We start from the raw sequence: 12,080 nt of genomic DNA, 5'->3' as shown, positions 1-12,080 counted from the left end.
AAGGGAAGCAGGTGCTCAGCTTAAACCAAGCTGCTCTTTAATAAATAGTTTGGCACAATGACCCGTTCCTACCAGGGAATGGTAGGACCTTTCCCGGGATCCGAGTTCCCGGAGGACAGACAGTGGCCGGCCTTGTAAATGGGCCTTTCAGAGGACAGCGGGCCCGCTGAGGCAACTCTGTTACCCTCTTTTCAGCGTCACATTCAGTAGTGTCACCTGGTAGCTTGAAATTGGCTATGGTGGGAGTATTTATACCACAGAACCTGGGTTCCTCCCCCAGCCCCCAACCCCACAGAGCCGATTGGTAAGCATTCACCAGCACACCATTGCTTAAGGATTTCAGATGGAGGACCCTGACCCCAACTGTGCCATCCGCTCCCTCTGACTGGGGGCAGCAGGGACCAGGATGGAGGAGCCCACTGGTGGGTGGTCCTGTGCTCTCTCACGCTGGTCCCTCTCCATCTCGCCCCTGCACAGGCACCACAAGAACCGTTCCAATGGACCACACCTTCTTCCCTGCCTACAGAAAGACCCTGCTGGCTCCGGAGGAGATTCTGCTTTCCATTGAGATCCCCTACAGCAGGAGGGTAAGATGCGGTGCCCAAATCACCCCCACAACTGCCAGGCTGCAGACAAGGAGACCAGAGTCGGCCTTGGGACCAAGCTTAGCATCTCTCAACTTTAAGATCAGTCTTCTTATTTCTGAACTTGGCCTTTGACTAACCATATTTCTCTCTGGATGATGAGAAGTTTTAGCATAGGGAGCAAAGGACATAGACAGAAGCTAAAGGTGTGATCCCAAGCCCATTGTTTCACCTTCCTGAGCCCTGTTTTTCTCATCTGTAAAATGGGCACAAGGGTACCTACTGGGCAGTGTATTGTGAGGACTGAACAATAATCCATAAGGTTTGTGGCAGATGCGTGGGAGCCAGGGGAGACCTCCAGCTGGCAGCCAGCAACACAGGGTCAAGAACCCATGCGGCAGCTGAGTGTTCCTGCCCAGGTCAGGGGAGACTCGGTGTCACAAGGTGACGTGTGGGGCTTGCACGCTCAGGGGAGAAGCCGCCGGACGTCAGATCCTCACACGCCGCCCTTGGGCTTGAGAAACTGTTTACCCGCTGACCGTGTTCTGGGTTGGTGGAGCGAAGAGCTCTGCTTCTCAAGCAGGTTTCCCAGCTTTCTCAGGCCGGTCTGGGAGCCTCTGGCCGCCTTGCCGGGTTCCTGGGGCCTACGGCAGCTTCGCCTGCTGTGGTTCTTGCCCCTCTCGGCAGCCACCCGTCCCAGGGCGGGCCTCTTAGAAATGATGTGTGAGAAGCTGGGGAGCCAGCTGGGAGGGCGCGTGTGAAGGGTTCACCACAGCCAGTGCTCGAAGGAGTGTCCCAGGCATTTCGCCCTTGCTAATTTTAACCTCCTTAATGAGAATGCTAATTCGATTAGAGCAATTACATCCCTGAGGTGGTTTCTTAATGGTTTTCTAGCTTGTCCTCAGATTAGACCATTTGAGCAGCGATTCCCAGAGTTTTTCTGGGAATTTGTATTTCACAGATCAGTAAAAAAAAAATTAAATTGTGAGGTTGGGAAAGGAGATGAAAACAAGCATAGTTCTGCCCGGTTTCCATGTGGCCAGGCAAGGGACGTCCACACAGAATATTTCATAAAAGAGAGGAGACTCGGACACCCCGAAGCAGGAAGGTTTCTCAAGATAGGACAGCGGGCAACTCGACACTGGCCCTTCTCGGCTGCTGTGAAGTGTCGCTGTGGGCTGGCACCGTCCTGGGCGTGAGCGGCCCCAGCCTCTGTTCCAGAGCCAAGTTCAAGCTCTGTGCTCATTGCCCCAGGCCCACGTCCGACGCCAGGAGTCAGAGCTAGCTGGATCCTCAGGAGGGGTTTCTGGGGCTCCCTCACACAAAAGCCCGAGGTCGGGCTGGACCCCCGGGTGTGTCTCGTTGTGTGTTCTCTAGTGAACTTCTCCTTCAACTGCCGGCCTGTCACGTGAGTCGGAATCTGTGGTGCCTGGGTGAGTTCAAGTCTCAGGGGGACGTGACATAGAAAGGACTTGACCTCAGGTGGTTCTCACCTGGAAAGTAATCATGCGTTCTTTCTATTTGCAAAGACAGAGCCCGGCTTCCATGAACGGGCAGGGGAACGTATGATCAGAGCACCGAGGCAGCGACTGTCTCATAGTGCGATTCTTTCTGTCGGGAGAGAGCCGTAGCCACTAGACTGGTGGGAGAGACGAGTTAGCCTCCAAGGAGGCTGTGAGCTGGAGGCGGTTTCAAACACCCTTTGGCACTTTGGTGTGTGTACTTGAGAGGCTGACCGGCCAACAGAGGTTTTGGCACAGCCCCCTGGAGAGGCCGGTGCGCCCTGAGACTGGGCCCCAGGGTGGGGAAGCCGAGCGGGCCTGAGGGGGTCTCTCAGGAGACTGGGTGAAAACAGCCCCCCACCTCCCAGCTGTTGGGTTGAGAGTGCTCTGTTGTTCTTCTTTGTCTTTGCCTCTCAGTTTCCTGACTGACAGAAATCCTGACCCCGCCAGATTCTGGGCATGTTACGTGGAACTTCTCCTGAAAACGTGGTCGTCAGTTATGCCTTGATCTTGCATGCCCATCAGTAGCCCCTTGCTGGTTTGCAATGGCGCTGTCTCCTTACTGAGCCTCAGTCTCAGGCTTGCCACTTGCGGTCCTTGCAAAACAGGGTAAGAAACAGGTACCTTTCTGTTCTTTTTCAGGGAGAGTTTTTCTCAGCGTTTAAGCAGGCCTCCCGGAGAGAAGATGACATAGCCAAGGTGACCTGCGGCATGAGAGTCCTGTTCCATCCAGGGACCACAGAGGTGAAGGAGCTGGCCCTTTGCTACGGCGGAATGTCCGACAGAACCATCTCAGCCCTTAAGACTACTCGGAAGCAGCTGTCAAAGTAAGAGCTAATAGCAAAATAAACCTGCTGCTACCATATCACTCCTGCTGCTGCTGCTGCTATGACTACTCACAGTATTATTACTGTTGCTGCTACTACCATTGCTACTGCTATCACCATGGTTATGACTACTATACAATTATCGCTACTGCTAGTAGCACCGCTACTAATAGTATTGCCGCTGCTGTACTATTACCATTGCTACTCCAGCCGCTACTATTGCTCCTGCAATTGCTATTGTTACACAGCCACAACTGCTATTGCTATTGCTACTGCTGCTTCTACTGCTACTGTTATTCCTCGTAGGCACATCACTGCTGTTGCTGCTACTTCTACCACTACTAGTTGTGTTATCGGTGCTTTTGCTATTATTTTACCACTACTGCTTCTTCAACTACCACTACTATATTACCTCTCTTGCTACTACTGCTATTACTATTGCTTCTTCTAGTACTATTACTAGTGCTGCGTCTGTCAATGCTAGCATTACTACTAGCAGCAACATTGTTGCAGGTACTACTACTATTGGTGTTGCTACTGCTTCTCTTAGCACTGCTGCTGCTATTGCTATGGCTACTCTATGGCAGCAATTGTACCAAGGACTTCATGGCACGACCCTATGTAACCCTTGCCATAACCGCATGGATAGATGAGGCTTGACTTGGGGGTTTGACTCCTTGGTTCCAGTTCTTGGCTCCAACACTTACCAGATGGGTACTATAATAAGCCAACCATGCCTCAGTTTTCTCACTGGTAAAATGAGTATGAATTTTTTTCCTTCTAAAAATGATGTTTCATCTAAAGCACTTAGGACCTTGTAAGGACTCAGTAGATTTAACTATTACTTTGTGGACTTTTAAACCTCATCTGTTTTTGAAGATGAGGAGACTGAGGCTCAAGGAGGTTAAGTAACGTGTCTACAGTCACGTAACGATGAGTCTCTGAAGCAGACTTTGCGCCCAGATTCCTATGACTCTGAGGCCCTGTGCTTAGTGTCCACACGAAACCTCCTGCGGGCTGGGGAGGGGCGCCGTCCCACACGTGCTCTCTGGCAGTTCCTGGAACGAGGAGCTGCTGCAGGAGGTGTGCGCAGGCCTGGCAGACGAGCTGCAGCTGTCCCCCGACGCCCCTGGCGGCATGGTGGAGTTCCGGCGCACGCTCACCCTCAGCTTCTTCTTCAAGTTCTACCTGACGGTGCTTCAGAAGCTGGGCAAAGAGGACCCGGAAAATGTGAGTGTGGGGGCCTGGGCCGGGCTCGGACTCTCTGCGGCACTTTTGTTTGGGGGTTTGGGCAGCTGCTCTGGGTGAGGCAGAGCTGGGGACCAGGTGGTGAACTTGCTTCTCTCCTCTGGCTGTCAAAGGGCAGAGGACCAAGGGCCAGGGTCACAGCCCAGGCAGCCACACAGAGGTGGAAGCCAGCAGGGTGACTGAGAGGCGGAGCCCTGGGCTGGCAGCCAGGGGCGTGGATTCTTGTCCTGGCTGTGTCATTATCTCATGTGAGAACTTGACCAGGTCACTACTCTCTCCAAGTCTCCGCTATAAAATCTGCTGCACCCGTGGTTTGTAGGTAGATGGGAGCGTGCAGTGGAGTCAGGTGGGGCCTCTACAGCCACTGCGAGGGTGTGCATTCGGGAGGGGGTGCTGGCTGGTGGGGCCCAGCCCCCTCCCCAATCTGTTCGCCAACAAGCATTTATTTTGCACCTTTTATACAGTGAGATTGCCTTGGGCACTAGGGGGCAGCCTAGAGTGGGAGAGGACGTGAAGGCCAGTCTAGTGTGACCGCTGTGGAGACGAGCCTGGGGACCAAACGGGGGGAGCTTCACAGGCGTGCGGACTGCAGAGCAAAATACCTCTTTTAAAAACATTCGTGACACTTGTTTTTTTCCGAATATAAAAGTAATAAGAACTTGTAGAAAACTTAAAAAATACAGAATTGTATAAAGAAAAAAATTATTCCAAGATCCTACACTGCTGCTAATATTTTTGTTTATTCCTCTGACCTTTTTCCTATGTTCCTCTGTCCCCTGTCTCGTTCTGTCTGAGATTGCTCCATCTCTCTCTCTGTTTGTCCTTCCTTCCATCCATCATGTTACTGTCTTTTGATTTGGATCTATCGTTTTCTAAATAAATTTGGGGTCATGCTGCATATGGAATTTTATTTCCCTCTTGATTCCTTGGAGATTATATTGTGAACGTTTACTGTATCATTAACTACGTCTCGCACAGAACTGAGGAGGAAAAGGAGGACTTTCCCAGGAAGGCTGAAGGAGAAGGGTGGCCCAGCTGGGAGGGCAGCACCCACGAACACGGGGAGGAGGCGAAGTGGTCCGTGTGCGGGAGGGAGCACGACCCCTCGTTGCGCAGAGGGCAGGGGCAGTGGCAGGCAGCCTGGGGCTGGGACTCAACACTGACTTCTCAGAGCCCATGCTCAGGTGTGGAGGTGGATCCAGGCAGTACTGGAAGGAGTGTAAAATACGAGGAGGGGGAACAGTTTACTTTTACCGGTTGGGGACAGCCAAGGTCAGAGTCAATGATAAAAATAGTTATGATCACTTCTGTTCTCTTGTCTCCACAGAAGTGTGGTAGACTGGACCCCACCTTCAACAGTGCCACCCTACTCTTCCAGAAAGACCCTCCGGCCAACGTCCAGCTCTTCCAAGTAAGTGCGGACTGTGCAGAGCTCATATCAGGAGCCCTTGCTGACCGCAGCGGAGGGTGCCGACCACTGGCGAATGACTTACTTGAGTTGTTTGTAGGTTGCTTCAAGCTCCTTACTGTCATGCGTAAGCCTCCATGGAAGAAAGTGGGAATTACGTGAATGTCAGTGAAGCTATTGGCCCCCTTACTCACCTAAACTTCTCTCTCAGCATTACTCTCGTCTTCAGCTGCTCCTTACAGAAAAGATCTTTTATTTCTATTTTGTCTGTTCTGGCTCCTCTGTGGGACTAACCTGCAAAGTTAGGAGTTCTCTTGAGCAAATAAACAAACACACACTTTCTGCAGAAGCTTTTTGAGAGGCACTGGGTAATGGGTCGGCTTTTCCTGTGAACGTTTTGGGTTTTGTGGGCCATGCAGCTTCTGTTGTGACTCCCCGATCCTGGCATTGTAGCACAAAACCAGCCAGAGGCAAGTGTTTCGTTCCAATAAAACTTTAATTATAAGAACAGGCAGCGGGTCAGATTTGGCTCACGGGCTACGACGTGTTAACCCCGCAGTGGAAGGCAGCGGGGCAGTGCGTGACCTCTGGGGCCGGGCTGCCTGGGTCTCGAGCCTGTTTCGTGACTGTGGAAGCTTGGACGAGTCCCTCAACTTCTCTGTGCCTCTTGGGCGAGTTAATTATGCCCACAATACGGGTAATGATGGCACCTGTCTTATAGATCCTTTTGAAGTTTAAATGTGTTAGTTCCTGGAACGTCGTAAACGTTCAATAAATATTAGCCATTATTATTATTTGAAAAACACATAAAACAGAGTTTTATTATGAAATGGATACACTAGAACATTTTGAAAAATACAGAAAAGTATAAAGAAGAAAATAAAAGTCACCCAAAATCTCACCTACAAGAGAAAAATCATTATTATATTTTTGTTTGCTTTCCATTTTATGCATATATGGACATGTATATACTATATCACACATGTTTTTTTACCATGTAATGCAAATCATTGTTACATGCGTGTGCGCGCGCACACACACACACACACACACAGTTTTATATCCTGTTTTTACACTTAACATGAGCTTCCTTCCTTCTAATGAAAATTCTTCAAAGACATGTTTTTGCAGTTGCACACTGTTCCACTGTATGACAGTGACATGTTTACCCAGTCCCCAGTGAGTGGACCTGTAGCTTCTTCTTTTGGGCTTTTCTGTCCCTGTATGTGGTGACCTATGACCACCTTCCCATTGACTTCTTTGTGCCTTTCTGTCTCCTCCAGCTGTTCCCTTCCCACCATCCCCCTCCATTCTCACGTCTATGGTGTGCCTTGCCACCCAGCCTGCAACTCTGCATGGTTTCCCTGGGCCTGGAGGAGAACAGTGTCCTCCACAGCTCAGCCTGACTGGCACCCGTGTTCTTCCAGGAGGTGCCCAACTGTCAGTCTGAGGAGGACACGGTGGGCCGGCCCCTGCCCCACCTGGCTGCGGCCATGCAGGCGTCTGGGGAAGCCGTGTACTGTGATGACATTCCTCGCTATGAGAATGAGCTGTCCCTCCGGCTGGTCACCAGCACCCGGGCCCACGCCAAGATCAAGTGAGTGTAGTAAATACAGTCAGACAGGAGGGTGTTGGGACCGCCCTGCCAGGCACTGGAGATGCACCCCTCCCGGTTGGTCCACAGGGGAAAATGGGGCTCATCTTAAAACTACAGTCTAGAGAGAGGAGCAGGAGAGGTGAGGGGCTCAGGGATGCTTGGGAGGGTGCAGGGATGACTTGCAGAGATAAGCAGGGGCTGGGTCAGCAAAGCCTTGCAGTGCTTGATGGGGAGGGTACGCTGGATCCAAAAAGGAGTGGGGGAGGGCTGCTGAAAGGCCCTTAACAGGACCAGGTTAGATCTGCACTTTGGAAATTGGGCTAGACTTCAGTGCAGTTTCAGTACAATTTGAGTTAGCACAAAAGGGGAGAACCTGGGATCGAATCCCTAGCTCCTGTGCTTAGCAACTGTGACCTTGGCCTGTGTGCTTAAGCTCTGAGTTTCCCCACGCATAACAGGATTTTTCTGGTGAGGTTTAGTGGTCATTTTTGCCAGGGATAGTGTCCACAAAAGACCCAGCAGAGAATAGTCACTTGTACCTGCTTATGGAAGTTTGAGAGTCTCAATGGCAAGAATGCCACCTGTGTAGTAATAGTAGAAGTTAGTAGTAGTAGTAACACCTGACATTTACATGAAACTTAATATTTGCCATGTTCTGGTTCAAAGCATTTTACATATATGGGCTCACTTACTCCTTACAGTAACCCTATAATTATCTCCATGTGCCAGAAGAGGAAACGGAGGTACAGGCAGGCTAAGTTACTTGCCCCAGGTCACACAGTTGGTAAGTGGCGCAGCCGGAGTTTGAAGCCAGGCAGCATCAGCAACTGCGCTGGGCTGCCTCTGGATGTTTAGTGCAGAGACCGTGGCCCTTGTTTCCTGCCTGGTGGGCACGAGACACACGTCCCACTCAGTAGAATGGCTGGGAATGACCCTCCTGGTGCCCTGGTACTGCGTGGATTTGGGATCGAGTCTCCTTGTCATTGGTTTTTCCTCTGCAGATCCCCCTAGCCCAAAGGCTCCAGGAATGGTGAAACTCCTCCAAGTCCCTGAAAAAATATTTGTTTATGATAGCATGGTTGCTAACTGTGGGGTCAATTTACTTGCCTTTGTCTTTGCCTTGAGCCCATATGGACAGTGCCATGACCCGCAGAGCCTACACGCAAACGGCTTTGCTCCTCCCTAGCGAAGCCTGAATGGAGGTGGGAGGATGGGGCTGGGGGTGGGGGTGGGGACTGTGTAATAACTGCAGTGATCAAGGTGTCCCTGGCACGTGCACCTGGAAGGGAGAGTGACAGAGAGCAGAAGCAGACCTGACTTGGGCACTCTTTGTAACTGAGCCCCAGTCCTAATCCCCGCTGCGCTGCTCTCCGGCTGGGTGGCAGTGGACGAGCTCTTTGACTTCCTTGGGCTTGAGTTTCCTCAGATGGAAAGTCGGGGTGACAACAATGACTTTCTGAGGATTACGTCTTTGAAAGTTGGTTGGTACTTCACAGAGGCTCCCATAACTTTCTCCAGGTGCCTCTGCCCTGTTTCCTCATGTGGGCATGCGCCAGAGTCAGCAGGACTTAGTTCCGACTGTTACAGTTAATGAATTCTCCAGGCCTTTTCTGTTTGAGGCCTGAATTGTCTAAATTTACAGCCAGGGCGCCCCGCCATTCTGGAGTGGCTCTGCGAATGTGGTGAGAGAAATCTGTGTGACGATGTTCAGGTGCATTGGATGAGTGGCACAGCAAGGGCCCTAGTGTGCTGACTCTGGATGGGTAACAGCTGTGAGGTAGGTTTCAGCCAGCATTTAGATGGCTGTTGATTGTCATTTGGTTAGTATTAGGTCCACGAGGGCAGGGCCTGTCCTATTCATCTTATTTCCCCAGCAGGACTCTGAACAGTGGCCTTCCCATGGTAAGCATTTAATTAACACTTGTAGAATAGAATAGAATAGAATAGAATAGAGTAGAGTAGAGTAGAGTAGAGTAGAATAGGATAGAATAGACTGAAATAGAGTAGAATAGAGTAGAATAGAGAGAAGGAAGAAATTAGGGTGGAGGGAAACTGCCAGCATGAGGACAGAGCTGTTCAGCGGGGGGATGGGTCTGCCCCTGAGTTTCCCTGCCTGGCCCCTCACGCTGCCTGTCCTTGCAGGTCCATCGATATTTCAGAAGCTCAGAAGGTGCCGGGGTTTGTTTGCTTTATCTCCGCCGATGATGTTCCCGGGAGTAACCAAACTGGACTTATTAATGATGAGACCATCTTTGCGAAGGATAAGGTATGTCTTGGGTTTTTTAAAAAATATAAAGTCGGTGGAATTGAGTATTGAGGTTTTAATTTGTATGCATTCTTCCAAATCCCTCATATCGAAAAGATTATACATTTGCGCGTGTTCTTGCCATCAGCTAACTGGCCAGTGTTCAGGACAGTCAGTAAAGGGATAGAATAGAGTAGACAGAAAGTAGATAAATAAGATAGATAGAAAAGTGCTTGGTAGCACTTTTAATTTTAACTTAATGCTTACTTTTAAATTTAATTAATGGCTGCTGTTTGTACATAGTAGGATGACTCCATGCCAAAGTGGCATTAAAAAAGGCTGGTGATTGTATTTGAACTAACAATCACGTTCTTTAGGGTAAAATATTAAGTTCTATTACCAAAAGAAAATAAAAATATATTAGATAAATGACCATATAGAAATCACAATGCCCCCACTATGTGGGTATTGATAATTCACATATTTGAAAATCCATCTATCAATTTTAGTTACCTGTGGAATTCTGCCAATGAACAAGTTTCCAAACATTCAGGAGAGCTGCTACTACAAAATCCATATACTTACAGAGTAGTTCTCAGACAGCTACTTTATGATTCCAGTACAGATCTAATGTTGCAAATTAGAAGTGGGCCGGAATTGCTGAAGGGCAAATTCATCTTATCATTGCTGTGACAGTGAAGAAGCAAATGAAAAACTATAGACCTGAGACACAAGGACTCCAAAACGAGAGCCTTTTGGAGGCTCTGTGATAGAAAAACAAATTGCTTTACAAACTTCAAGAGCACCCCGGAGCACCACTAGCATCATGGTTAGTGAGAATCATTCAGCTTCAACAACCGTCTCACTAGCCAATTAAGTCGATAACTTAACAGGGTCCTTAGGAAATGATTATCAGAGACAGGCATACTAAGTATTGGTTCTTATTGTCAGAAACCTCATATTCCAAAATGATGAGTTGGACAATTTTTTTGTTATTTATTTTTTTGTGTATGTTGGAAGAAAATTATGTCTGAAGGAGGTTCATTAAGCTTTTATAGGAACTGAACTTTTATTTTTTAATATATTTTATTGATTATGCTCTTACAGTTGTCCCAATTTTTCCCCCTTTGACCCTTCTCTGCACGGTTCCCCCATTCCCTCGAGCAATCCCCCACCTTGGTTTATGTCCGTGGGTCATGCATATAAGTTCTTTGGCTTCTCCATTTCCTGTATTATTAACATTCCCCTGTCTATACCTACAAATTATTCTTCTTAATCCCTGCACATGTTTCCCCATTCTCTCCTTTCCCCCTCCCAGCTGATAACCCTCCAAATGATCCCCATAGCTATGATTCTGTTCCTGTTCTGGTTGTTTGCTCAGTATGTGTGTGTTTTTAGATTCAGTTGTTGATAGTTGTGAATTTGTTGGCTTTTTAATGTTCGTAGTTTCAAACTTTTTCTTTTTCTTAAATAAGTCCCTTTAACATTTCACGTAATAATGGCTTGATGATGATAAACTCCTTTAGCTTTACCTTGCCTGGGAAACACTTTATCTGCCCTTCCATTCTAAATGATAGTTTTGCTGGGTAAAGTCATCTAGGATGTAGGTCCTTGCTTTTCATCACTTTGAATCACTTATCAGTCCCTTCTAGCCTGCAAAGTTTCTTTTGAGAAATCAGCTGACAGTCTTATGGGAACTCCTTTGTAGGTAATCATCTGCTTTTCTCTTGCTGCTTTTAAGATTCTCTCTTTATCTTTAACCTTTGGCATTTTAATTATGGTGTGTCTTGGCATGGTCCTCTTTGGGTCCAACTTGTTTGGGATTCTCTGTGCTTCCTGGACTTGTATGTATATTTCCTTTGCCAAATTAGGGAAGTTTTCTTTCATTGGTTTTTCAAATAAGTTTTCAATTTCTTGCTCTTTTTCTTCTACTTCTGGCATTCCTATGATTTGGATGTTGGTACATTTGGAGATGTCCTAGAAGCACCTTATACTATTCTCATTTCTTAAAATTCTATTTTTCTTCTTGCTGGTCTGGTTGAATGCTTATTTCTTCCTTATGTTCCAAATCATTGATTTGAATTCTGACTTCAACCTCTCTACTGTTGGTTCCCTGTAGATTTTTCTTTATTTCACTTACTGTAACCTTCATTTCTTCCTGGGCCTTTTTTATTTTGTTGCCATACTCAGTGAATTGTTTGAGCATCCTGATCAGCAGTGTTTTGAACTCTGCATCTGATAGGTTGATTATCTTCATTTTGTTTAGTTCTTTTTCTGGGGTTTTGTTCTCCTCATTGGGGCCATATTTCTTTTTCTCCTCAATTTGGCAGCCTCCTTGTGTTTGTTTCTATGTATTAGGTAGAGCTGCTTTGACTCCCTGTTTTAGTAATGTGGTCTTTTGTAGAAAAGGTACCTGTATATTGTGTGGGGCAGAGTCTGAGGTAATCACCAGTGTCGGGCAACCCACTTCACCACTTTGTGTCTCTGTGTTGGGGGAGGGTTTGAAGAGGGTTCAGTGTTGCTGCGTGGCTTCTGGAGGTTCCCCCAGTACAATTGTGCAGTCCCCCTGTGCAACTGGCACTCTTCCAGCTGTTGCTCTGGTGTTGAATCCTAGAGGAGGTGGGTCTGCGTATGTTTTAAGTCTGTGCAGGCCTTTTTTTTGCCAAGTC

The 12,080-nt window shown here is 48.1% G+C and overlaps 1 protein-coding gene across 3 annotated transcripts in view; it reads left to right on the top strand.

Annotated features, from left to right (window-relative positions):
- The window catches only part of XDH (xanthine dehydrogenase), a 57,572-nt gene that overhangs the window by 25,039 nt on the left and 20,453 nt on the right, over window positions 1-12,080 (top strand). For all 3 annotated transcript variants that reach the window (XM_028516525.2, XM_036027804.1, XM_036027805.1), the window contains exons 13-18: window positions 478-587; window positions 2,729-2,913; window positions 3,969-4,143; window positions 5,489-5,572; window positions 6,997-7,166; window positions 9,309-9,432. In XM_028516525.2, the coding sequence (XP_028372326.1) occupies window positions 478-587; window positions 2,729-2,913; window positions 3,969-4,143; window positions 5,489-5,572; window positions 6,997-7,166; window positions 9,309-9,432 (848 nt within the window). The remainder of the gene's footprint in view (window positions 1-477; window positions 588-2,728; window positions 2,914-3,968; window positions 4,144-5,488; window positions 5,573-6,996; window positions 7,167-9,308; window positions 9,433-12,080) is intronic.

This window comes from Phyllostomus discolor, chromosome 6, assembly GCF_004126475.2.
Source record: "Phyllostomus discolor isolate MPI-MPIP mPhyDis1 chromosome 6, mPhyDis1.pri.v3, whole genome shotgun sequence".
Taxonomy (NCBI): Eukaryota; Metazoa; Chordata; class Mammalia; order Chiroptera; family Phyllostomidae; genus Phyllostomus; species Phyllostomus discolor.
This window is presented reverse-complemented; position numbering and strand designations above follow the sequence as displayed.